This window comes from Spermophilus citellus, assembly GCF_964194105.1.
Source record: "Spermophilus citellus genome assembly, chromosome: 1".
NCBI lineage: Eukaryota > Metazoa > Chordata > Mammalia > Rodentia > Sciuridae > Spermophilus > Spermophilus citellus.
This window is the reverse complement of record NC_138182.1, coordinates 121,267,019-121,294,890: the sequence shown is the minus strand read 5'-3', so window position 1 is coordinate 121,294,890 and position 27,872 is coordinate 121,267,019. Positions and strand designations below refer to the sequence as shown.

Genomic DNA, 27,872 nt, shown 5'->3' with positions numbered 1-27,872 from the left:
GTCTTTAATGTACCCAATGAGTAGGCTTTGCATCTAATGTGCGGATGAGGAGACTGAGCATCAGAGAGGCTAGTAAAGGTGGTCAGGGTCACACAGTGTCAGGGGCACTTGGAATTTCCTCTCCCAGAAGGCGGGCGTCCAGGTGTTGACGTGCACATGCACACAAATGCACTCTTGGTCAACATTATTTTCTGAATTTGGAAACTCTGCCCTTTGGGGAAGGGCCTAAATCAAACTATACTGAAAAGTGGTAGCTAGAATACTAAAAATTTGCTGCACGTCCCCATTTGCCAAGTATCGGGTTGTATTTTTCTCCTTTATTGTCTTTGAATTCTCTGTTTGGCCAAATCCTGAGAAGCATTGATCCAAAAGGAGAAAATAAGAAAACATTTCCCAAGGGAGAAATGCCATTTTCCTCAAGCTTGCCACACGACCCGCTTCATGATCCCAGGCACAGGAGAGAGGGCCGCTCCTGGCTCTCAGTTTCTGGGCCTCTGCTGCTGCAACGTGTGAGGACACTAAATATGATTTTTTTGTGTGTGTTTTTGGATTTATGGTGCTTATTCTCCTGGAGTTGTCGGAGGAAGACAGGCCCTAGCAGAGTGACTGCATGCGCAGCCCGACATGTCACCACTGTGTTCTATAATTATAGGAAAACTGGTTGTCATAGCAACTGCCATGCAGGCCCAGCTTCCTCCTGAGGATGCCGACGAGCTATGCAGCTCTGTGACCCTGGCAGCGGGAGGACTTTCTTCTTTAGGGTGATTGCCATGAATTCATTCTAATTCTGAGCTCTGTTTTGCTTGGCAGTGGGACAGGCCTGGGCTCAGATGGTTAGAGGCTCTGTAACCTTGGGCAAGTCATCTGATTTTAAGAAGCCTCAATTTCCTTTTCTGCAAAACGGGGATACCAGTGGCATAATGCTTCTCCTCATGATGTGCCAGCATGATTCCTGGCTCGCAGTGGCCTCAGATGTGTATTAGACATTTTCTCTTACCTCTGAACACATGGAAAATGAAAATGCTGGGAGTAGAGAGTTATTATTATTTTTAGTAGCATTTGTGGCTTGAAAACCAGATTATTACACAGAAATTCTCAGCTGGATTATGTGTAGGGGGTAGGGAGAGAGGACATAAGTAAATATTGAATTAGATGAAATTGACTTAAATTCAAATTTCTCTGTTTTTCCATTGCCTTTCTTGAAGCTAAAAATAAACCTCTGATCTCCGAATTCTCCAAACTGAGTAGGAGCAACCTGTTTTGGGCCTTGGTCTCTGGACCTCGGTTCTCCCATCTGTAAAATGGGTGGTTGTATGAGCTGATCTCCAGGGTCGTGTGGCCATGACGTTTTAGGACAGTGGTTCTCAACCAGGGATGAGTTTGTCCCCTAGGGGCCCTTTGGAAACACCTGAAGATAAGGTTGCTTGCCACAACCGTGGGTACCTTTGTGTCTGCTGTTAGCACCCAGCAGTAGGTCAGGGAGGCTGTTGCATATCGTATGAGGCACAGGACAGTCCTCCATAGCACAGAGTCATCCTGCCTCAACTGTCCATGGTGCAGGGCCAGGAAACCTTCGTCTAGAAGTTACCAGTGTGTTTGTTGGGTCTGGAATCAGGAATCAGACCACAGCTGTGCCAGCAACATAAGCTAGATCTGTCCAGCATTTCAGTTTCTTATCTTTGCAATCTCCTGGAGGTTTGAAGCCTTAGGAAAACTGGTGAAGGTGAAGACCAAAAGACTTTGAAGGTGGTAGAAGGCTTAATAAAAAATGGGGTGGCGGCAGGAGGCAGGAAAAGCACACTCTTTTGTCCTTCTCCCTTGGCTCTGCGTGACTTTAAACAGACCAAATATGATTGTTTCATGCTCAAGCAGAATGTACTGAATGCAATTTCAGGTCCATAAATAGCTTTATTACCTTTTCTATAGAGGATGATAAAAATAGGTCTTGCATACATTTCAACTGCTTCCCTCATTTCCAGCTCCCGTCTGGGGTCTTGACATTCCTGACACAGCCAGAGCGTCTCTAAGTAAAATACAGAATAGGGCTGGGGATGTGGCTCAGTGGTGAGTGCCCCAGAGTTCAATCCCTGGAACCAAACACACAAACCAACAAACAAACACCACACAAAGACAAACAAAGGCTCACACGTGATCACCTCCTTCCCCTGCTTGAGACTCAGCCTTTAGGGTGAAATCTGAACAACTCAGTCTTGATGTATTTTTTCCATGGTTCTGGACCCTGAGGACAGAAACAGCCCTGATTTGGTTCTGTGGTCCCTGTGGGCTCTGAGGCTTTGAAAAAGACAAAAAGGTAACTTTTTGTACTAGGGATTAAACCCACAGGCGCTTAACCTCAGAGACACATCCCTAGGCCTTTTTATTTATTTATTTATTTATTTTGAGAAAGGGTCTCTCTAAACTGCTTAGGGCCTTGCTAGTTTGCTGAGACTGGCTTTGAAGTTTGTGATCCTCCTGCTTCAGCCTCCTGAGCTGCTTCTATTTTTTGAGGGAACTTTTGTTTTTAAATAAGATAAACACAAAATCCAACAGTATAGAGAAGCATAAGCTCCCTCTCTTTCCCTTCATAATCCTTCTCACCCCAAATATGCATTTTCTAGGTACATGCTGTCCAAATTGAATGTCCCTGAGCCAGTGTGGCCATACACATTTCAATGAATCAAAATGAAATCCAAAATTTAATTCTGTAGTTGTGTGAGCCACATTTCAAGTGCTAATAGCCACGTGACCCTGGGAGCTGTCGTATTGGACAGCTGAGATTTACAAAGCATTTCCGTGAGTGCAGAGCATTCTGTTGGACGCCCAGGAATCATTTTTTATGTTCCTACCCAGAGACATTTTCCTCATGTCAGTATTTATATTTATATATGCAAATGACATTTGACATCCTCTTTCGTTTTCTCAAATGGGATCATTTTATACACATTCTTCTATATCTTGCTTTTTTTCTTCTTAATGATATATCTCGGGGATCTTTCCACATCAGCACTTGGACATCTTTGTTCCTGTCCACAGTTGTAGACTGAGGATGCTTCATCATGGTTCTCAATTAATTCACTATTGTTCTCTAGCCTTCATTCTTCTGCTACTAAAACCATCCTGCAGGAAACTTCCTTGCCTTGTGTACACACACACACACACACACTGTGCTCTGTTCTAAAAGTGCAGGTCACCTTCAATTTCAGGTGTTGAAACCCTAACCCTCATGATGGTGGTATTAGGAGGTGGACCCCTTGGGTAGGTGATTGGGTCATGAGAGTGGAGCCCTCACAAATGGGATTAGGGCTCTTATAAAGTAGTTAAGCAACATACCTGCTCCTTCTACCATGTAAGGATACATTGAGAAGGTGCCACCTAGGAACCAGAAAGTGGCCCTGGCCAGATACTCAATGCGCAGGCAGTTTGATCTTGGATTTCGCAGGCCCAAGAAGAGTGAGAAATAAATTTCTGTTGCTTATAAGTCACTCAGTCTATGGTATTTTGTAATAGCCACCCAAAGGGACCGAGGCATCTTTAACCTTAGGAATTTTGCCAGAGGATAGATAAATCCTCAGTTTTAGTAGATTTTTTGCCAAATGCCTTGCAAAATATTTCCACCAATTTATACTTCCTCCACAATGCATAAAAATGTGTTCCTCCCACATTGCCAGCAGCAAGTTTTATAAACTAAAAATTTTAAATAAAATAGATAGAAAATGATACGTGTGTTAATAGTAGCTTTTGGTCACTGTGACAAAAATACCTGAGAAAAGCAACTTAAAGGAGGAAAGATTAATTCTGGATTCTGATTTCAGAGGTTTAGTCCACTGTCAGCTGGCTGTATTGTTTTCCGGCTGGAGGTGAAGAGGGGCAGGGTGGAGCCATGCTCAGCCCATGGCACCCAGAGCAGAAAGGGAGGCGGAGGAAGGGTGCACACCCCCAGTGCCCTACCTCTTACAACTAGCCCCTCTCCTAAAGTCTCTATCACCTCCAATAGTGCCACCATCTGGGGACCAATCCTCCAACACATGAGCCTTTGGAGCACACTCCAGATCTCAACTATAACAAGACCTCATCTTTTAAGTTTGCATATCTTTCATTATTGGTGAAATTAACCCTCTTTCGATGTTCTTTCTTTCTTTTTTTTTTTTTTTTTTTTTTTTGCTTAGTGTATATTAATTGAACTTACTAATGGGGTTCAGTGGGATATTTACTTACACACACACACACACACACACACACACACACACACATACACACACACATCTGGTGAGCATCGATCAAATCTAACCTCCTTTTATCCACTTTCCCTCCTCCTGTTCCAGCCTCTATCATCACTATTCTACAATCAGGTGGACTTTAGCTTCCACAGTGGGAGAGAACATGCAGGGCTGTTCTTGTCTTTCTGTGTCTGGCTTATTTCACCTAATGTCCTCCAGTTCCATCCATTTTGCTGCAAATAGTAGGATTTCATTCTTCTTTATGCCTGAATAATATGCTATTGTGTAAGAATGTATATGTGTGTATACATACATACATATATGTTTGTATGTCATATGTATATATATATATACACACATACATATATGTATACATGTATGTATGTATATGTCTATCACATTTTCTTTGTTCATTTGTCTGTTCATAGGCATTAGGTTGGTTACGTATCTTAGCTATTGTGAATAGAGCTGCAATGAGCATGGGCATTCAGGTACCTCTTTGGGATGCTGATTTCATTTCCTGTTGATACATACCCAGGAGTGGGATACCTGGGTCATATGGTAGACCTATTTTTAGCTTTTTGAAGACTGCCCTGTTCTCTTTGATGCCCCTACTAATTTGCATTCTAACCAACAGTGTGAAGAGCTCCCCTTCCTCCACATCCTTGCCAGCATTTTGTTGTTGTTGTTGATTGGCTGTTTGGCCTTTGGTTCTTTCCTGGAAAGCTTCCTATTGGTTGGACTACTTTTAGTTCCTCCCTACTGATTTTCGTGACTCTTCCCAAAGCTACAAACTTGGTTTTTCTACTTCGTCTGTTTTTTTTTTTTTTTTTTTTTTTTTTTTTTGCATTTTGGTCTTGTTTATGGCATAACCTCTTTTTCAATCCTATAGGATTTTTTTTTTTTTACTTTTTGCCTTAATTCAAATTCATTACTAACTTCAGAAGACATAAAGAAAACATCGATACATTTGTCTCTATAAGTATTAAAGCCTCTTCTACCCTAAACTCATTTTCTTCTGGTACTTTTATGATTTTATTTTTATGTCAAATGTTGTTCTATCTGGAATTTGCCCCTTGAGTAAAGAGTGAGGTAGAAATCCAATTTTTATTTCTTTTTGAATGGCACTTTTCCATTCAAAAATGGAATGGGGTTCAGTGTGATGTTTACTTACACACACACACACACACACACACACACACATCTAGCTCACTATTGATCAAATGTTTGACAGTCACTAGTTAATCCTTTCCCTCTTTGTCACGTGACCTTCTTTCAGATACTGCGTTTCCGTAAGTATCTAAGTTCATGTGGGTTCTCTCTTTTCTTCCACTGTTCTGACAGTTGTTTGGTATCATGAACCAAATTTCTTCAGTTACGTAGCTTTATGATGTACCTCAGTATCTGCCTATACTGCTGTTTCCTCATTCCTTTTACTCTTCTGAAATTCTTTACCCATTCTTGCATATTTACCTTTCCAAATACATGTTTATTTGTTTGTTTGTTAGTTTTCAAAGCACTCCTGTTACTTTTTAATTTGGATTGTTTATTTATAGATTAATCTTAGAAGAAGCAACAGCTTTAAAATACTAAAGACTTCTGTCTGGAAACAAGATTTAACATACCATTCGTGGAACTTTCATGGCTCCCAACTGGGCTTTAAAATCACCTTTTCGGTTTTTGTTGTATTTTTACCTCGTTTTGCTGATATGCTAAGAGGAACACTTTATTTCACTATATTTTCCTAACTGGTTTTTGTTTATGTTTAATAATTTGCTTTTGGTGTTTCTGGTGTTTTTCTGTTTTGCAGTGTTTGGGTTGAACCTGGGCCCTCAGGTGTGCTGGGCAGGGGCTCCACCACCGAGTTACAGTCCAGCTCTTGCCTTTGAATTGCGTACACTTGTTTGCCACCAGGCAATTGCCAATTTCTTTTATTGTTTCTGATGATTTGTTTAAACATTTGTTTCTTTAAGTTTTTCTAGATATATGATTATTTCATCTTCCCCAGTCGAATATTGCTTCTCCTTTTCTGATATTTGGTTTTCTTATGTTATTTCTTATTTCCAATTTTTATAATCATGTCATTTTTCTTGTCTAGTAGCATTGATCAGCAACTTGAGGTCTGTCATTTCTAGTATTTTGCCATTTAAATTTTGATGGATATGCCCCAAAATAACCTTTCTGCATTTGTGGAGATGATCACATGGTTGGTCTTTGACTCAATATTATGGTAAATTATATGAAGGTATTTTGAAATATTAAGCCATTCTTACATGTTCTCATTTGTTCATCATGCACCAATGAGTCTTGTTTTTCAGGATATTATTCAAAGATTTTTGTTTAAATCATATTGTGTGTTTGTATTTTCTTTTTTTTGGTATCTCTGTCAGGTCTGGTATAATGCTATGCTGCTTCCAAATAAAAGAGTACAATGTGCCTTTTTCTTTCTTCAGGCTCTAGAAAATTGGAAAGCATAGAGACATAATCTGTTTAAGTTTAAAATAATAATAATAATAATAATAATAATAATAATAATAATAATAATAGACAATAGACCCGTAGAATTAGCTGGCTTAGTGTGGTTGGGAGAGGGTGTTAGTTTTCTGTAAACATGTGAAGAAATAATAAATAAAATCCATTTACACCCAATTGCCTCTCTAAAACTTTGAGAGATTTTATTTGGAAATGCATCTATCGTCACTCCCTTCATTATAACTCCCTTCGGTGATTTTTCTCCAAGTGGCCTCATTCAGTCAATATGTATTCAAAGAGTGCCTACCATGTCCCAGGCCTTGGGGTATGTGACGTGGGTGATTCATGGAAGCACAAGTTATGATGCACAATCTAATGTTCCCAGATGCTATCATACAGTGGAAATTTCTATTTCTGTGAATTTGATTCTAAAGCATCACCATTTATCATTGAATATTAATAGAACTTGGGGCTCTGTATTTACAAATTACCTTTTACGCACCCATTAGTCATTCTTGAATGTAGAGAACAATATCTCATAAGATGGAACAGATTGTCTTTCCTTTCTTGTTTGTGTCTGGCTCCTGTTTCTGATGCAGGTCTGCGAAGTTCGAACACATTGATCTATGGGCTGGGGAACCCATCAGACTTGCTTTGCGTGTGGCTCATTTCCTTACCTCCCTGAGTTTTAAGTCTTTTATCTGCAAGATAGAGATACTCATCTTATTTTATAGGATGTTCAGATAACACAGAGACAGCATCAAAACACAGTTGGCACCAGAAAAATGTAAGTTCATCTCCTTGATTTGGTATCTGCCCACGTGCTGGTGCAGTCTTCAGCTGTGAAGTACTCTGGGTTGTGGATATTTGTTTGGGTCTAGATTATTCTTATAGCCTTTTACTTGTGTCTTCCTTCCTCTCGAATATCCCCTCTAAATCAATTTCTATCCAAGTCGCCAACGTGATTTTTTAAATCCAAAGGTGACTGTGCCGTGAACATTGGGTGCTCAGCACCTGCCAGCTCGCCAGCTCTCCCAGTGAGCTCTGAGCCTGACCCTCACCTTATCTGCGGGCTGCCTCTGTTCAGCAGAGAAGCCCATCTTTCACTATCCAGTACCGATCCACCTGTGTGCCTCCGTGGAGCTCCACTGCGTGCCTCTGGGGGGCTCCACTGTGTGCCTCTGGGGGGCTCCACTGCATGCCTCTGTGCCAGCGGCTCTCTCCGCCTGACGCCTGATCACACTTTCCCTTTCCTCCAGGCTGGCTGAGGAGCGCCACCTCCATCACACTGCTCCTCAGTGTGCCTCCTAAAGGTCTCTCCCAGACCACCTTGCTGCATCCAGGTGCCTGGCCCTGGGGTTAATATTCATTTGGCATTCCCCCAGATCACCAGTTTGGGGCTCACTTTGTAACATGTGAATAAGATTTTCTCCAATTCAGTTCTCTGAAGAGCTGGGGGGAAAATCAAGGCCAGGAGAATCCATGCACTTCTCAGCTGCAGGAGATGATGGAGAGGAGGGACTTACTGAGCAGATGGGAAACACAGCACTGTGGGGTGGGGGATTGGGAGCGGGAGGCCCCTCTCATTTTGTCACATCCATTGGAATGACTTAAATCTTTTGAAAATATCAGTCATTCATATATTCTTATTTATCCTAAATCAATTTCTTCATTTTTCTTATTAGGTTTTTAAAAATTCGTTTTTAATTGACTCATAATATTTGTACATCTTTATGAAGTACAGGTGATGCTTCTATTCATGTCTATATTGGGTAATCATTAACTCAGGGTAATTTGTACATCCATCATCTTTGACTTTTATTACTTACTTATTGTGATTACATTAAAATCTTCTCTTGAGACACATTGTGCATTATTGGGTGTGATGCTCACCCTTCTGTGTTATAGGCTCTGTCCCCATCTAACTCTTAACATTGTACCCACTTGCCAGCCTTCTCCTCCTCTGTTATTGGCCTCAGCCCCTGGTAACTACCACTCTACTCCCAGCTTCCAAGAAATCCAGAATTTAGATTCTCCCTCTGTGTGAGACCATGCCATGTTTGTCTTTCTGGGTCTGACATTTCAGTTACCATAGGATCCTTCAGACCCATAAGTCGTTGCAAAGGACAGAATGTGTGCTTTTATATGGCTGAATGATATTCCATTGTGTATAAATATGTTTTCCTGACCCATTTGCCCATCATAGACACCTAGGTTGACTCCATAACCTGGATATTTTGGGTAGCGCTGCAGTCAACATGGACAGGCAGAAGTCTCTTTAGCATGCTGATTCCATTTCCCTTCAGTGGGATTGCGGGGTCATATGGGAGTTCTATTTTTATTTTTTAAATTATAAGCAGAATGCGTTATAATTCTTATTACACAGAGCACAATCTTTCATATCTCTGGTAGTATACACAGTATATTGACACCAATCCATGTCTTCATAATGTGGACTTTGTATAATAATGATCATCACGTTCCACATCATTAATGACCCATGCCCCCTCCCTTCCCCTGCCACCCCTCTGCCCTGTCTAGGGTTCGTCTATTGGGAAACCACCATCCCGTTCTCCATGGTGTCTGTGCTGATTCACACACACTCCTTCCAGCAGTGGCAAGGCTTCCTCTTTCTCCATACTCCCCTGTATTTGTTTTTTTATTTTTTATTTTTTTGTCTTTTTGATAGTTGATGTGAAGTCTCCTTGTGGTTTTGATTTGCATTTTGGTTAGGGACATGGAGCATTTTTTTCCTATCATCTCTGTTAGCCCATTGCTGCTTGAATTTTTATGTTCATTTCGAGTGGAAGCCAGGCTAGCACTCATCAAGCCATTCATCCGCCCACTGCTCATGAAATTCAGGAGCAGGTGCACTCGAAAATCCCAGAGCCTCCTTGTTCAGTAATGTCAATGATTTTGCCGCTCAACACCCACGCTCCAAGTTGCCTCCTCCAATAAGTGGAGAGGGGGAAAAGGCCAAAATAAGACAGCAGGGCAGACACTGGGGGAACATCTCCCTGGTTTCAGAAGACATGCTTACTGTGTTTGTCATCTCCTTGACTTTCATACTGCCCTGATGGGACATTATTGGAATCACTCCCTTTGGACAGAGGATAAGGGGGAAGGAATTCACCCAAGGCCACGTAAGTCAGGAACCATTTGTGCATCTTCTGAGCTGCCAATTCGTTTCTATCTTCTGGACTCTGTGCATACTATTGCTGCTCCAGTGCCTGTCTTTCCTCAGGTTTCTAGAAAACCTTGATCTAATTTATTATGCATCTACTTCAAGCTGGGGTACTGTTATCCTACTGTCTCCAACTTTATGCCCATTCTCGTTCCTTCCATTTACCTCATTGCAACAACAATGATACCTATCACAGATATCGCACCCTCGAGCACCCTTTATCCAAAATGCATGTATGTCAGATTTTAGATTTTGGAATATTTGCATATGTCTCAGCCAGCATTCATTCATGTCTCAACGCACACCCGATACCCAGATCCTGAAGGTGATCTCAGAGAGCAGTTTTGTTGTATTCGCATTTAGGCTGTGACATGTGTGAGGTCAGGTATGGAATTTCACTTACGGCATTAGAACAGCACTCAAAAACTTTCATATTTTGGAACACTTTGGATTTTGGGACGTCATGGATTTTGGATTTTTACAGTCCCTTCCTATGGAAACAGTGATGCTTAGCCTAGAATAACTGAAGACAGTGGAGGAGCTGTATGAGGTGCTTAGGGCAGAACGGGGCATAGGGAGCACTTGACACGTGGTAGAGGTTACTCACCCAGTGGCCTTCCATCATTTCTGGACAAGGTGGGGGTGTGGTAAAAATGAGGTGATTACACAGGTTACATGGGGTCTGTTTTCTCAGCACAGATGTGTGCAGCACCTATGGTAGCCCAGGCCTGCCAGATACAGAAGGCCCTGCCTGCGATGTGTCCTCAAGGCCCTAGCCCACCAGGAGCAGTCATTTCAGTCCAAACCTGGCTGGGCACAGGGAGGTGTCAAGCTAGTGTCCTTAGTTGGCTCATTGAGACTTCTTTCTGGGGGTTTGTGGCAAAGACCTCTGCATCCTCTCTGCATCCCCTGCTGGCCTCATTTTCTGTATCCGGGAAGTACCCTGACCTGAGCCTCACCTCCCCCTGGGCTCTGTCCACAGCTCTTCCAGGAGAGCTTTCCATAAACGCAGAGACACTGGCAGCTGGCTCTGGGCCATGATGCCCCTCACTCTGCCTGGGCTGCGGAGGTGAGAGTTGAATATGCACACAATTCCGTGGACCTAAACTACCGCCACCATAGGACCTCAGTGGAGGGAACGTACTTGGTTTAGTGGAGGTATCTTTCTGTGGCTCCCAGCAGGCCACGTTTGTGATCCTGGGTCAGATGCTGGCCTGGTGTTCTAGTAAGAGTGGCTTATAAGGGACATGTAGTCAGAGAGTGGTGATGTCTGTCCCAGTAAAACCATGACAAAGTTAATTAGGCTGTGACTCACCAGGCCATCTTGATGAAACAAAGCCAGGCCTCTGGCTCATTTAGTGGCAGGAAGCTGAGCAATTGGCTGTATTTGTAATTGCTTCTGAAGATCTTTAATTAATCACCACAGGAATAATTTCCAGCCCTAGGGGACCTCTGCTTCCGGGATCTTTGGAAGTCCTCCCAGAATACCTGGGAAATGATGGATCCTAATTTTGAAGATCAGGAGACTGAGGCTCAGAGATGTGGCATTCCTTATTTAAGGCCCACATAGCAGGTAAAGGATGGAGCAGATGTCGAATCCTAGGTCAGTCTGCTGTGGGCCTGGCCTCTCCTCCCAACTCCCTTGCTGTGCTTTCAGACTGTGGGTGCTCGTCTCTGAAGAGCCAGAACTAAATACTGTGCCATCTGTATGCAGAACTGTCAACGGGCTCTCATTTTTTTTAAATAATAAGTTAAAATCATCTTCATGGAAACAGTAAATAAACTTGGTGACGTTGATGCTCAAAGCCCTCTTGCCTACATGTTGGGACAGAGTTGTAGATATAGTCACGTCCTGTGGAGACAGCAAGGCTATAGGACTTCTTAACTTACCGAGTTGCATTTTGTGAAAAATGGCCCTGTTAACACTGTGGGAGTTTTCATGTCTGGATCATTTTTCCAAAAGGCTGATGATTCACAAGATTGTGGTAGAAGCTCAACAGCCCAGGTGAGAGGAAGGCCCAGGTGTGTTGAGCAAATGTCAGAAAGAAGAGGCTCCTTCTGCCCTGGCTGTGTGGTCCTGGAAGGCTCCTAGCCTCACTGAACTTTAGGCAGATGAGAACCATAGCCGTTTCATCTGACCATTGTTAATGGACTTCAAGTAAAGCAATACACGTGAAGTTACGGGCCTGGCCTGCAGCAGATGCTCAATGAATGTTAAGTCCTTCTCCCCTCCCCCAGATCCCTCCACGGTGGTAGAGGCAGCAGGCCTTTTCCCCTTGTATGTACATCCTCCAGACCCCTTTGACTTCCCACCCTGTCCCATCCAATAATCGGTCACAGATGCCAGTGGTGCCCCCTGGGAGCTGGCTCTACACTGAGCCTCAGACCAGTCACACTCCCCACCTCTCCCTGGACCTTGTCCAAGGCAGATTGAGGAGGACTGGCTGTCTCGTCTTGGGCTAACTGCTTTTGGAAACTTATTTCTTACCACCTAGGGATCAATAGCTCTATTGCTCCGGGTTGTTGAAAGGTTTAAAGTGAGCAGTGAACAGAGACTCATGAAAGCACTCCCTGGACCTGCTGCCCCCAATCTAACAATTGGGAAATTTCCTGTGAAGTTCAGGATCACTGTCTATTCTTGAACGATCTGGCCTGTCATTGTAGGACCTCGTTGCCTTGTTCCCTGATGACAAACTGAAGCCAAGCAGCTGCTGTCCCCTGTGGTCGGGGCAGGTTCCCCAGCATGCCCAGAACTCCCACCTGGCCCTTAGGACTTCCTTCTGTTGCTGGCCTGCTTTGTGCTTGCGGTGAGGGGCTGAGCAGGGGTGGCTGGCTCTGTGCTCTTGACGGGTTGTTGTAGTAGGTAACATGTTTAGATCTATTCTGCATTTGCTTTGCTGCCTTATAAAGACACAAGCTTGTGAATTAAGGCCTCAGCCTTCTCCTGCAAGAGGTTCACCGTCAAAGGTCTTGGTATCCTCCAGCCCAAGTTGAATGGTAGTTTGAACTTTTAAAATGAAAAATACTTCAGGGGCCAGAGATTCATCTCCTGTATAAACGGGGCCCCAAACCCTCATTTCTTCTTTCTAATGATTATGCCAATATCACATTAAATTGGGAAATGAGTTATTGCCTTGGAATGCTCCAGTTTAAACGGTGCTTTTTCTCTTTCAAGGATTTCACAGATATTAATGAATTCCTGGCTCCACACCCCAGAATCACACTCTATACCAGTCCTCCTCCCCATGGGGAATTTTCCTCTCTGAGTTCTGAAAGAGACTCCTGAATCATGGCTCATATAAACTTTGAGGCCACAGATGTTTCATTTTCCATTTACTCTCAAAAGGCAATTTACTGAGCAAGATTCACCAGGGCCTTAGGGAATGGGCTTCTTTAATGGGTTTTTAGGGGCTTCTGTGGGAGCTGACCAAACATTATGATGACCCATCTGGTTGGTTTGGGGAGGGGAGGCCCTTTATACTCCAGGAAGCCACTCTAGTAGTGGCCACCGGTGGCCTTAGGAGGCCACATAGCCTTTGGGTCAGACCTGGATTCAAAGCTCTGCTACTCCACTGGGCAGTAGAGTGTCCTTGGGCAGATGACAACTTTTCTGCATCTCATTTTCTTCATTTATAAAACAGGAAAAGTGATGGGGCCTATCTTATTGGGTTGGTTTAAAGATATTAATAATAAGTGAAGCTAAAATGACCACACCATGTTTAAAACATTGTAAGTCCCTCCAGTGAAGTCATCTCAGCCCTGGGGGTGCACCAGCAGCCAAGCCAATGCCCTCTTTAGGAATGTCCCCCTGCTGAGGAATGGAACAGATGAGGGCAGTACACGGGCCACCATTAGGTGTTCCTTCCCAGACGTCTTGTCATTTGGGGTTGGCGCTTCCACCCAGGACAGTACATTGACAGGAACTGTCTGTGTGTCTCTCGGATGGCACTTACTAAACATGTACCATTTCAGAACAAAGCCAGCAGCGGCCTCTAGCCCTCACTGCACCTTTCAGCTTGAGTGCAGGGCACCGCTCTGACTCCTATTTTATGGCTGGGGAAACTGAGGCTTCAGGACGTCACCCAACCTGTTCAAGGTCATGGAAAGGACAGGAGGAGGAGAAGCTGCAAGTGGAGAACAGCTCTGGCCAGCAGCACAGGCAGCCTCCTCCCCATATCTTCCCAAACCTGAAGGGAATCGTTTCTTTTCTCCCCAGTAGCCAGACAGGTCAGCCAGCACTCTGGTCATCTCCTCTCTCCAGGGACGTGCCTGAGTCTGATGAATACAAAGTAGAATGAAGTCATTAGTATTGAGTGAATGCAGCCGGATGGGCACAGAAAAAGGCCACTCAAAACACAGGGACCATGAGGCAAGCAGAGGGAGCAAGACTGTACCTCAGGCTATATTCGCTCCCCCAGATCCTTGGTCTCTGGCTCCGGCTCTGTGGCCGGCACAGCGTTCCCACGGGGTGCTCTCCTTCCCTCCTAGAGTCGGTGCTTGAAGGTAGTTTCTGTGACCCCAATTCCCAGGTGAGACAGCCAAGGCCATGGAGCTGTGATAAGAGACCCAGGAAGTGAGGGGCTGGGGTGCAAGCATGGGGGGTTCTGGCCTCCCAACAGGGCTCTGGCCATTACCTATTTTTATGCCTTCATCAGGTCAGAAGGGACAGATGGGAACGTAGGTGCTCTAACCGAGGTCACATGAAACGTACCCCCGGCCCCAGAACATCTGGGCCTTGAGGGAGAACTTGGCTTCTGGGTGTTCTTTAGAAGCATCACTGGGGAGCACCTTGACTGGCTGAGTAGATGCAGACTCAGCCCTTCCTCACCTGCATCAGGTGATGCTTGGATCGGGGGGCTTCTGTGCCCACACCTTTCCTCCTTGGACTCCCTGCTAAGGAGGTCCGTATGTAAAGACAGACTCCAAATGCAAGACACAGACCTGCTCCGTTGACCTGGTCAGCATCCAAGAAACCAGGGGCAGGCTTCTTTTGTGAGCAAAGCCAGGGCATGTGGCTCAGGAGGAGGCCCGGGACAGTCTTCATCTTCTCACCCTGTTGTGCCCACTTTGCTCCGGGGAGGGGTCGCCTGCTGCTGTGAGTTCATTTTCAATGGCTGAAACAAAATGCCTAAAGCTGGGCTTACAAAAAGAAAAGAGTTTTATTTAGCTGACAGGTTTGGAGTCTGGAAGCTCAATGACATGGCATCTGCTCTGACGCGGTCACCTTGACTGTGGCCATCCTGGTAGAAGCGGGGGATCCTATGGTGAGACAGGAAGCCAGAGAGCGGGGAGGGACTGCACTCTCTCATGGGAATCAACTAGGGTCCCCTGGAGGCATCTTTACTTTCTTTCAAAGGCAGAGCCTCCAGGACTAGCCCTGCACACGGGGCCCACTGCTTCAGGGTTCTTCCATCTCCCACATCTCCACACCTGCGTCCACACTTCCACCACGTGAACCCAAAGCATGTTCAGCCCTCAGCAATAGCCCAAAGGGTACTGCTGCCCATGACCAGAGGGAAAAGCTTCATGTAGACTGTGGAGGAAGGGTGCCCATTTCCAGTTTTGGTGTTAGGCTCACTGAGTGAACCTCAGCCAGATGCCACAAAGAAGGAGAGGGACAGACCCCAAACCAGGTGGCCTGCTCCTTTACGCAGGAAGAATAGACCCTATCTTCATCCTGACCCATGAGGCCAGAACAAAAGAAGAGGTGTTAGTGGGCCCCGGCTCTGGGAAGCAGACAGGGAAACAGGAGGGCTGGGCCCTGGTGCCTGCCTTTAAGGCGCAGGGACCCTGGAAAGCCGAGCTCCTTCCAGGCTCTGAAACACCCGGCGCACAATGGGGAAGTCAGGAAAGCAAACAGAGGTGGGCGCTGTGCTGGAGGTCCCCGAGACCCCCCACGCTCAGGGGCCCACCAGGAGGACTCAGGGACTCAGCATACAGCTGTGTGTTTGGCTCTGGCTTATTCCAGCAAAGGGACCCGCAGCAAAATCACCCAAGGGAGAGGAGCACGTGGCCAAGCCCAGAGGGACACAGGCACATACTTCCATGAGATTCCTCCAAGTGCTTGACCCCCCCCCCGCCCACTTGAATAACAATTGTGACATGTCTGTCAGCGGTAGAGACCCAGTGCCCAGGGCTTTACTGGGGCTGATCACATAGTCACCTTGTGGTGAGCACCTGCCCAGATGCCCAGAAGGAAGGCCGATGTGCAGCCTAAACCATACTGTGCACATAGCTCAGGCACAGGGAGCCGGCCCTGTCAGCCCAGGAATGGGAACACTCCTAGAACCCCAGTTTGCAGATGCCCAGCAGGGCCAGTGTGCTCCAGAGGGAGCAGCCTCAGGCCTGCTGCAGGGACCCTCCTATAGAAAGGCCTCCACAGCCCTCCCAGTTCTGGTGTATCTGGTCTGGTCAGGAAGGAGGCGCAAGGAGGTAGAAGACTGGGCAGAGATCCCTTCATCCTTGTCACTGAAATGATGTCTCCCTGGAGCGTGGCTGTGTATTAGGAGCAGGCGCCATGTGTGGAGGCTGTGGTGTTGGTAGGCGCTATTTTTCACCCCTGTGGGAACTACAGGAGGACCTAGGTTCATTTTTCTGGCTGGGGAGTCCCCACTGGTGCCTAGCAGTGCCATCCATTGGAATTTGGAGAAGATGGTTTCTCATTTTCCAAACCAGTTTTGCTGAGCTGGCCCCCTCCCCACTTTTTAATCAACTCTTCTGCCAAGAAAGGGGATTGAGGGAATGAAAGTAGCTTAATGAAACAAGCTCTTTGAGCTGCAGGTTTTAGTGTCTCCATGGAGACGGACACAGGCTATGTCTAGGCCGGAGGACTGGCAGGGAGACACTTGCAGCATCTGGATCGTTGGCCTTCTGGACAGAGGAGACAGCCTGGCTCCCTGATGGGATTGGCTGAAATCAATGATGTCGCACTTCAAGGCTCACTGTGTGCTCTCTGTGCCAGGCCCAGGCCTGGAGCTGGGCAGGAGGTCACTGGGGCAGAGTTCCTTCTCTTGGGAAGCTCACAGTCTCGGGGCACAGACTAGCAGGTCAAGAAGCCATGATAACATGGAGACATATGCACATGGCCAGGACTGACAGCTGCGTACTCTAGGGAAAGGTCTGGGATGGTGTGTGTGTGTGTGTGAGTGTGTGTGTGTGTGTGTGTGTGTGTGTGTTGGGGGATCCTCTGTGGAAAAAGGTGGGGGCCAATAGGAGAAAGCCAAGAGCTTCCAGGCACGAGGACTGTGTGTGTGCCCATGCCTGTGTGTGCATGGCCATGCCTGAGTGTGCGTGCACAGGAATAGTGTCTGCAGGGGTTCCTGGAGCCCATTCCCTGGGGATATAGAAAGACAACTGTATTTGATAACCAAGGCTGGGGAATTCCTTGTCCTTTTCTCTTTAGATGCCAGACAAGGATTTTGGATGGTGTCCTAAGCACAAGCGCCAGGTAACTGCACCCGAGCCTCTCAGGTGTGTGTGGAGCCTGCTGACTCCAGAGTGTCGGGCAGAGTGGGGGATCTGAATACAGAGGCCCAGGCCTCAAGACTCTGCTTCTTGCCATTGCCTTGGGTGGCCCAGTGAAGTCACAGACCCTACATGCCAGGAGACAGGAAGTCAGGGAAGGGCTTGCAGCTTCCGTGAGATGTTCAGAAGGGTAACTTAGCAAGATCCCTAGGCAGCAGGGAGAACAGACTAGGCAGGGAGCCTTGAAGGGCAGGACCCTCAGGCCCTGGGAAGCTCAGAGATGGAGGAGGAGATGGCCCTGCCTGCAGGGACAGTCACTCAGCTGGGTGGGACAGGGGATAGGTGATAATGATACCCAGTGGTCCTGGTGCCGGGGAAATAACTGAACCAACGCAGCCCTGGTGGTCACAATTATAACAGGAGCAGCAACAGGAAGCCTTCATCACCACTGCAGCGTTGACAGAGCCAGCTCTCCTTCGGCGTTCTTCATCTTAGATGCACCCCATGGCAGTTTGGGATAGATCAGTGTAATGATTTAGGGACATTTTGCAGATGGGGAAGTTAAGGACCCTCTTGGTTCTTGGGTGGTCCCAATGTGTATGTGAGGATGTCCTATGTGACCACAGAAAGCTGAAGGGACCCCGAGCATGTAAAATGGTGTGGAGCAGAAAGAACCAAGGTTTGTGTTGACATGTGCGTGGACAGGAAGAAGAGATAGGTGTGGACATGAGTTGAGGCTGGTGAGATAACAGTAGGTGTCATCTTGGATTTCCAATATCGTCTTCATGATAATGTTTCAATACCTTTTAATTAATTAATTTTTTTTGTACTGAGGATTGAACCCAGGGGCTCTGAGCCATATCCCCAAACCTTTTTATTTTTTATTTTGAGACAGAGTCTTATTAAATTCCTGAGGCTAGCCTTGAATTTGTGATCCTCCTCTCTCAGCCTCTGGACTTGCTGGGCTATTTTTTATTATTTTCCTCACATGGCTAGGCTCTGAGCCACTGAGCCATGCTTCCATTTCCAGTACATTTTTAATAATAAAAAAAATTCTATTGAGCTTGTAGGTTTTTAGGCAGCCTAACATTTGGTTGGGAAGCCGGACTTATGAGTTAGACCCGAGTTCAAGTCATGACTCTGCCCTCATATATGAAAATTTGCCCTGCCTACCTCTAACACAACATCTGTAAAATGGGCATGTTGATAGCGCCTACCCCACAGAGTCCCAAGGACAAGAAAAGGTGTCATGCATGTATGCCCTCCATGTGTGCTAACGTCATCCCCATGGGGTGGCAGGTATAACGGCCAAGCCTCTCCAGTCCTTGTGTAGCCTTTCAGTAGCCAGTGTGAAGAAGTCACCATTTCAATCCATTTCACAGGGGGTAAGCGGAGGACTCCCAAGGCAGGCAGCTTGCACAGCTTCACACCACATGTGACCACCCAGGGCTGCTATCTAGACGACTGGTTTCAAAGACCCTGCCCCATTCACCACTTGGTACTAGGGAAAGGGCTAGGAAAGCCAGGTTGTCACTTGAGGGGAAGTTACAGAGGCCGCGATCCCCTCACCCTTTCCCCTTAAGCCCCTTGGGCAGGATCTGTGGGCCGAGCCAGGAACATGGCTGGGGGCCACCCAGTTCTGTCTCTGGGGGTTCCTGCTGCCACGTTCAGAGGACAAATGCCTGCCAGGTGGCTATTTCAATCTATCTACAAAATATAATCTCCCTGACACAAATGGTCCTGGTGCTTTGAGGCTTGCTGGGCTCTCCCTCCTCATTGGACAGGGCCGCTCACCAGGTACTACCTGCCCGGGGCTGTGCTCAGCCGAATGGTAATGATGTTCATGTTTCCCAGCATCGTGAGGCCCTAGACCAGCGTCCTGGCTGGGTAGGAAGCAGTGTTTGTTTCTCTCTGCTCTCTTTCGAGCTCCTGGGTCTCCACATCTTCAGTGATGTGCCCTCCCCAAATAAGTTTCCAGGATGTGTTGTGCGTAACGTCTTGCTTCCCTGCACTCCTGCAAGCAGAGCTGCTGCTGGACAGACGCATTCATCAAAAGGCCAAATGAGGTAGCGGTTAGGACTGAGGCCTTCGAGCACCAAGCGTCCGATTCCAATCTGCTCCGCTCCTTCAGTGCCCACGTGGCCTCAGACGAGTAATGGAAGTCCGCTATGTCTCAGTTGCTGCTGCTGTAAGATTCTTTCCCAGGTGAAGAGGCCTTTGTCTGGGTGTGTGTGTGTGCATGGCTGCTGGTGGGTGGGACTGAGAAGATGGGAAGGACAGAGGCTGAAGGTGACAACTCCGGGCTCCACCCTGAACATAGTCTGCTTGGTCACACACACATTGTCTGCTTATGTCCATCTGGGGGAGCGTGTATGCGGTGGGGAGGGGGGGTATTTTTGCAATTTGACACTGTGGCTCAGGCTTTTCTGTGTCCAGCACAGAGAGGGAGGACATTGCTGGCTGCCAGGCTTTCCCAGCAGGTGGGCTCTGAGGGCCATGGAGGTGAGGTTGAGCCTGGAGCTCTGGAGGAGTCTGAGCCAGCTGGGCCCCTGAGCAGGGGTGGGGCAGGAGCCAGGCCAGGTGGGAGGCTGAGGAATCCTTCTCCATGGCCCTCAAGCAGGGACACCCTGGAGGAACTCCAGACAGGGCCAGAGACACTCAGGAGTGGGCTGGGACTGAGGAGGGAGGTGAGCCCCGCAGTGACCGGCGTGAGGCTGGAGGGCGAGCAGGAACCGGGCTGAACAGGGCTGGGCTGAAAGCACTGGGGACGCGGTGGGCGCTCAGGCAGAACGGGGGGGTGGGTGGCCTGGGCCTGCAAAGCCTCTGAGGGCTGGCCCCTGTCCCTCCTGCTGCACCTCAACTGCGTCTCCTTGTGTCCTCTGGTCATAGCCAGACAGCCCCTCCCAGGTCCTCTGGGAACCTGTGCTTGTCTCCTCTGGGGGTCTTTGGGAGGGCCCGGGTCCACTCTGCCTGGCTCTGCTTCTCAGGATGCCCTCTCCTCTGCACACTCTGTTCCAGGTCCCTTCTGATTTTGTCACCATTTGGGTATTTATGCATTCGATGCCCGACTCTGCCTAGTGCACCTCCTGGGGCAGGGACCATGGGCCAGTGCCTGGCTCGCTGTCGGCCCTGTCATTAACACACTGCATGGGTGAGGGTGAGTGAGCAGGAGGACGGTGAGCAGGGGGCTTCATGTGGCGAGCATCACGTCTAATGGACCAGTCACATCCAACATTGGAAAGCTAACGAGCTATTTATTGCTAGTGCCAGGTTGTTAAATTCAAGAGGTGAAACTAAAGGCTTTAGAATGTCTCCAAGGAATGGAGTTTTATAAACCAAGTCAATAAATATTGATGTGGATTTCAGGCTTTCGGGTCCAGAGGGGCTTCGTTGGGAAGGGGGCTTCTCTCCCAGGCCATGGAGGCTCACCCGCCCCATTGGGAGCTTGGCTGCAGGGATCAAGCACGTGGGGGCTCTGAATTCCACAGACCTGCCAGAAAGGCTGAGGCCAGCTGAGGCGGCCAGCTCTGTAGGATGCCCAGTGCATCAGCCCACAGGAAATCCACCCATAGGCAGCCAGAAGCCTCTGGCTCCTGACCCTACTTGGAAAACCAACGGAGACTCCATTTCAGGAATTCAGGCCCAGCTCCAATGTCCACCTTCCTCCTCTCTCACAAGCCTCCTTGGGCCATCGACTCTACTCCATGACCCGAGTCTGGCCTCAGCGTTTGGGACCTGTGTTGGTCACAGTGCCACCACATGTGTTGCAAGTGCCTGTGTCCATCTGTCTACCTCTCTCTTGCCTGAAGACTCTGAGGTCTTGAGGGACAGTGACACCTGATCCATTGCCACTTTCCAGCCTTCCAAATCTCTCCAGGAATGGCCGGCCTAAGCTGCAGAAGTTACTAAACTTCAGGACAGGAGGCACACTCTTTAGCTACAGCATCTTAATTCTAGTGCTCTGGAATGAGGGACCCAATCTGATGTGAGATGGCCTTGCTTGGGCAGAATCCCAGGAACAGAGTGGCTGTGCCCCAGCACCCGCTTAGCATAGCAAACTTGATGGTGCCGGTCACAGGGGCCACCCGTCCCATGTCCACACAGCGCTCTCTGCCACCTGCCTGCACTGGGGAAGCATCTTGGGGCTTCAGAACATCCTGACAAGAGGTCCCAATGTCATTGGTTGGGGTGGGATCAGAGAATCAGGAGTGTTTCAAATGCTGCCCAGGTGATGCTAACCATGTGCAGTTGGTCATCACCACACAGAGGAGAGGCGCCTCCCTGGTTGCCCAGTCTAATCCGTCACCCAGGAAGTTCATAGTAGTGCCATGGCCCTGACCCCAAAATTAGAATCCTTGAGGCTGTGGCAGCCCAGTCCACCAGCATTGAAAGGGCTCTCAGGTGCTGCTAATGTGAAGGGGGCTGAGGCTACTGTACCGGCCTCCCTCTTCCCTTCTCTTGTCCCAGTGACACTTGCTGAAGGCTTCTCTGCTCACACTTTCAAGCAAAGTGGTGACACTTTGGTGACATGACTCCTCCTGGGTTGTTAGCACCCAGGGAATGTCAGGGGTGGGCCCATTCACCAACCTGCTGCTCGCCGGGGGAGTGTCCAGCCCCGAATCGGGCCATCTGTGTCTGAGTTTGGACCTCTTGCCCTGCTCCCGAGTTGGCTGTGCATGGTCACTGGGGTGGGAGGTGTTCTGGGACTCCCTGGACCCCCATCAGGCCATTGGAGTGGCGGGGGGGGGGGGGTTATGGTTCTGACTTCCTTTCTGCGTGCAGGAGGTGTGAGTCGCAGGCTGGTGCACACGTGGCTATGTCTTGTCCTGCTGTTGGGAGCAGCCCTCTTAACTGGGCCCAGGCAGCACTCTGTGAGGGCAAGGGCTGTTAGCCACATTTTTAAGTCCTTTAAGGTGGCTCTGCAGCCACCATTGAGGAGGATGTCCCCACTTCTGGGGTGGGTGCCAGGCTACTGTCTGGGACATGGGCATTTATTTTTAAAAATTGAGGTCAAAGTTTATTAATACAAAATCAATCACTTTACAGTGAACAAGTGGGTGGCATTTAGAACACTCATAATGTTGTGCAAACATCACCCTTACCTGGCCCCAAAACATTTTCATCACCACCAAAAGGAAACCCCGTGGCCATCAGCCACTGCCCCCTCCACAGTCCCTGGCGACTATAGATCCACCTATTCTGGATATTCCATACAAGTGGGGTCATCTACTATCTGACCTTCTGCACCCGATTTCTTTCATTTAGCATGTGGTTTTGTGGTCTATCTGCATTTGTAACATATATGTCATGCCCTTTTATGACTGAATAATGTTCCCTTGTGTACATATACAGTCGTCCCTCAAGAGTCATGGTCATTGGACCCAGGAACCTCTATAACTGACCAAATGCTCAGATGCTCAGCTCCCTTATCTAAAACGCGTAGTATTTGCATAGGACCTATGGACACCCTTCTGTGTACTGTAAATAATCTCTAGACTCTTCATAATTCCCTAACACAAGGTAAATGCTGTTATGTTGTGTCCTTTAGGGAATGGTGACAAGACAAATGTCCATACTTGTTCAGTAAGGAAGCAACTTACTTTCCAGTTATTTTGGTCTCCACGGTTGATGAAATCCATAGAGGGGGCTCTGTGGGTGTGGAGCTGACTGACCACTAGCTGACCACCAACTCACCAGTTGATGGACTTGGGACTGTTCCTGCCTTGCGGTTATTGGAAAATCGGGGCATTTTTAGTTTCTTTACAAACTTCTACTGACCAGGTGTTCCTGGTCCTCAGTGTCAGTGGGGAGGGTAGTGGTCTTGGGCGACCCCCTTTCCTGTGCCATTCAGATGACATCTTTGGGGAGTCTGTGTGCACATGACTGAGCTGGGGGCAGCCCTTGCTCCAGGCTCAACTTCCACAGACATCTCCGTGCGGGCTGCACATCTTGCCTGGGGACTTGGGTCTGATGTCCCCATCATTGCACTTGGCACTGTCTTCACCCTGGTCCTAAGCAGGAGGCTGATTCCTGTCCAGTGCTTCAGCAGAGGAACTGGGGAGTGGAGGGGGAGGGCAACACACTGCTCCAATAATAGTTTAAAACCTCATGGCACTCACCTGTATCTGAAACCTTCACATACGCACACACACGTGCACACACGCACACACATGCACACACACGCACACATGCCTGGGGAGTCCTCATGGACTCTCCACCAGAGGATTCAGACTCACCGCCCTGTTCCATCTCCCCTTCACCTTCCCACATGTCTCCCATCCAGGATTCAAGCTGCCGACAAGCAGCGCCCCTTGCCCGGAGCGTCCTAGCCTCCTGTGTTCTCCGTACTCATCAACAAGCCTTGGGGTGGAAATAGGATGAAGATCCCCAAAGATGGTTTGGTCTTTTTTCTGAATCAAGAGGAGCCTCTCTCCAGGAGAGGAATTCTGTAACATTTCTAGGCTGACTGACTCAAAGGGCTGTCTGCTGTTAAAAACAACGCACACAAATTCCACTCCTAGCTCTAGACGCCCTAATGTCTGCCTCGTACAGGGGTTGCCATGGGGCCAGTGTAAACCTGGAGCTGCCTCGGGAATCATTCACTTGCTCCCTTCTGATAAATCCTGGGGGGGCTTCCATCAGGTTTCCCCAGGGTTTGTGAAGCTTGCTTGTAGGTAGTGGTCAGGAGCTGGGCTTCTAGTCTGAGGTGTCCAAGGACACTGCATGTTTTTGAGCAGGAAGAGGACGTGCCTCGACTTGGACGCCCGGGATCTCTCTGGTTGCTGGGTCGGGCACACCAGAGAGGGCAAGCAAGTCTCGGGTTAAAGGCTGTTTCCACCCGCGGGTGAGAGGTGAGGGTGGCCTTGGCCAGGCGGAAGTGGTGGGAGTGGTAAGGAATGGTCGGCTTTGGTCCAGGTATCTGAAGGCGGAGGTGCTAGGCTCTCCTGGAAGAAGAGTGTGGGGTGAGAGGCAGAGAGCACCAAGGTCTTTGGCCTGGTGGCACAGTGGTGGCCACCAGGTGGGAGGAGAGCCTGGGGGAAGGTTTAGGGACTAGTGTCCACAACTAGGTGGAGCAAGCGGTTGATGTCTGAGATGGAGTTCAGTAGTGGTGACGGGGTGGTCACAACAGAGCCAGGAAGCTCTGGAAAGGGGGCCCAGTGGTCAAACCCCACTCCCTACCCAGCGTACAGGAAAAGTCTGTCCCAAGTGGGGTCCAGAAAAAGCCTCAAGATGATCCTGCACAAGGAGGCACGGAGGCCCCGGCGCACGCTGCACGTCATTGACAAAGCCCAGTGGAGCAGTGTGCTGGGTCCCTGCCCGCACTCCTAGCAGGCCATCTGCCTACCACCCTGGGTTTAAGGTTCGTGCATGGGCTGGAGCGGGCATCTGGAGCCGAGGGTGACGCAGGTGTGTCTTCCTGCAGGTCACCATCCTCGTCAGCCTGGCCCTAGCGTTCCTCGCCTGCATCGTGTTCCTGGTGGTTTACAAAGCCTTCACCTACGACCACAGCTGTCCAGAGGGATTTGTCTATAAGGTAAGAGGCCCTGGCTGGTGGGTGTGGTTGGGGGATGACCCATGTCTTCATCAGCATCCAAATTCTGGGCGTGACAACCACTCTGTGTGTCCAGCAAGGTTTTCTGGGTTTCCTGAGGGGCTCAGCTTCAAGCGGGCCGTCAGGCTCCCTGCCCAGTCGGCACTGTCCAAGGTCAGGAGGTGAGCCACTGGGCTGATGGCAGAGTCCTCACCTCTGCAGGGCCCTGCACAGGGGTGAAGACTGTGCTTCTGAGGTTTCCATGCCCCTCCCTGGCCCCGCTCTAACTGCAAACCTCCTTCAAAGAACTGAGCCAGCCACGTGACCTCGAAGAGCCTCCGGGCCCCTCCAAGCCCCAGTTTTCTTACCTGCAACATGGGAGCTGAGGATGCCCATAAAATGGGGGCTGGTAATGCCCCAAAGATTTCCATGAGGTTTTAAGGAGAGAATTCAGTCTGGTCAGCTGGCCAAAGGCCTGCCAGGTGACTGGCCTCGACACGTCAGTCACAGTAAAACCAGAGTGTGATTCAGAGCTGGAACAGACAGTGGTATTCATCTTTACAGTCACCCTCTCTTAGGCAGGCTCTCTGCTAGCCATTCTCCTGGGCCTTGTCTCAGTAGGGCCACAACCATTCTGAGAAACAGGTCCTAGCGTCCCCATTGTGCAGGTAAGGAAAGGCTGGAGCTGGCCGTGAAGAGGGTTCCCCATGGGGGGGCGGTGTGGTCCAGTCACCTTCCAATGTGGGCAGGTCCTTGGATTCTGCCCTGTGACTTCCCCAGACCACCCCCCTCATGGCTAAAAGCTGGAACCCGAAGGTTGGGAACAGCTAGCGCTGGGGACAACTGAGTGAACTCCGGGAGACACACGGCAGGCTCCGTGGTGCTGTGGGGAGGGACAGGAGAGGAGGCCCAGACCCCTGGGGTCGGGGAGCCAGTGGGTAAGGAAGGATGGAGCAGCCGCCTGGGTGTGGGAAAGGGAAGGCGAGAGGCGTGGCTTGTACTGTCAGGAAGAAAGCCCACAAGGATTAGCCAAAAACTACTGAAAACGGTCACTTGGGGAAAGGGAAGGGCAGTGAGGGCACAGGGACAGGAGCCAGAGCCCCTGGGTATGTCTTCTTAGATGTTGTCATGAGACGATGAATGATTGACGTATTAGAAAAATTTTTAAGAATAAGAAAAAAGAAAACCCTGACAATTGAACACAACCTAAACCAAGAACCTTGCTCTATATCAAGTTGAGGACATAAATACCTCAAATGACTGTGGGATACAGGGTATGGACGTCCACCCTCAGTGGAAGATAGAGGTGCTCTTGACCCTTTCATAAGATGAAAATGACAGAAGTCAAAACTGCATCCAACTTACCCAGCAGCACCACAGCTCCGCACGGGGCGACCGTGCTCAGATCCTTACCTTCGTCTGGCTCCAGGGAGAATCCTGGCCTGCAAAGCCTGTTCTATAACCAGGTGTTGAGTGTCTCCGGCCATTGATTGAATACTGAATTGGAAGGCAGAAACACTGGCCGATAGGGGTGCTTTTGTATGGTCCCAGTCAGAAAATGACAACCCTTCCAAGCTGGGACTGTCTGTGTTCTAAGGATATAGAGAGCCGCAGAGCAGAGTGAAAGAAGTTCACCCAGTGGTCTAATTCTGCGGAGGAATGTTGTGTTATTTTGTGACTGTGCTACACGTATTATAAGATAATACAAATGCACTGATACATTCATGTTGTTAGGGACCAAGACTTTTGGAATTAAAGAGATACAAATGTAAAATCAAGAGCATAAAATAAGCAGCCATGGTCCATGGGCAGCATCCCGGGAAGCCCCTGGGGCCAGGAGAGGGGAGCTGGGGCCCGAGAGCCCCACAGTGGAGGAGCAGGGGAGGTTGGCCTTGGGTTGGGGTCACCATCAGGTTCATTTCCTCTGGCTTCTTCCAAGGGGCCATGTTGATGATGGTGATGGGAGGGTGATGATGCTGGGGAGGGGCAGGCCAGGTGGAGGTTGTCACCCACTGTGCGCTGAGCTGTGTGTGGGTTGAGGGGTGGGCTGGCCACACGCCCCTGACAGTCTCCTTCTTCCCCAGCACAAGCGCTGCATCCCGGCCTCCCTGGATGCCTACTACTCGTCCCAGGACCCCAACTCTAGAAGCCGCTTCTACACAGTCATCAGCCACTACAGCGTGGCCAAGCAGAGCACTGCCCGGGCCATCGGGCCCTGGCTGTCGGCGGCCGCTGTCATTCATGAGCCCAAGCCGCCCAAGACCCAGGGCCATTAGGGGCCTACCAAGCCGGAGTGGGGGAGGGGCGGTGGGCAGGGGACCCCCCAGGCTCAGCCAAGCTCGAGTAACAAGACAACACTGTACTCCTGGGATGTGGGGGTGGGGCGGGTGGGGGGCGGGGCGGCACTCTCCGGAAAATATCGTGCACTGGAGTTGTCTGAACCGATGTTCCTTTTTGTCCCTTGGTATTGTTGATTCGTCCCCAAGTCAGGCTCATGTACAAAGGCATGTTTCGTGTTGATTGTTCCCATGTAAGATATTCTCAAAGCCACTGCTTATTCTTTGTCAGGAAAATTAAAAAAAAAAAACAGAAAAGGAGAGAAACAAAGAAAAGGAACAGAAAGTGCCAGCAGGCTCCATCTGGAGGGCGTGAGGAGCTGGGGCTCCTGCAGCCTCGGCCGTGGGCCTGGTGCAAGTGGGTGGCAGACGGGGCTGCCTGGTTTGCCTCTGGTCTGCGGGACAGGAGCACGGGGAGCTAGGAGGGGCCCGGCTGGAAGGAAGGATTGGTTTTGGTGTTTTTAAGCCCAGGATGCGCACAACCCAGAGCAGACTCGGCTGAGCTCGGGTGCCTTTTGCAAGATGAGCACAAACCGGGGGTGGGTGTTGGTGCCAGGGCTGGGCACCCCGCGCTGGGCTCCGAGGGCTCGCCCGGTGGCCTAGTGACTTGCAGAAGCAGACACTCAGTCGTGGGCAGGTTTTTCTTTGCCTTTTTCAGGTTTCTCTAG

At 49.0% G+C, this 27,872-nt stretch overlaps 1 protein-coding gene across 1 annotated transcript in view; it reads left to right on the top strand.

Moving 5' to 3' along the window:
• NSG2 (neuronal vesicle trafficking associated 2) overlaps positions 1-27,144 on the top strand; it is a gene marked incomplete at its 3' end in the record, with an annotated part of 50,577 nt that extends 23,433 nt beyond the window's left edge. Inside the window, exons 3-4 of the mRNA XM_081302545.1 lie at positions 24,761-24,871; positions 26,953-27,144. Coding sequence (XP_081158671.1) covers positions 24,761-24,871; positions 26,953-27,144 — 303 coding nt within the window. The remainder of the gene's footprint in view (positions 1-24,760; positions 24,872-26,952) is intronic.
• Between the last annotated feature and the right edge of the window lie 728 nt (positions 27,145-27,872).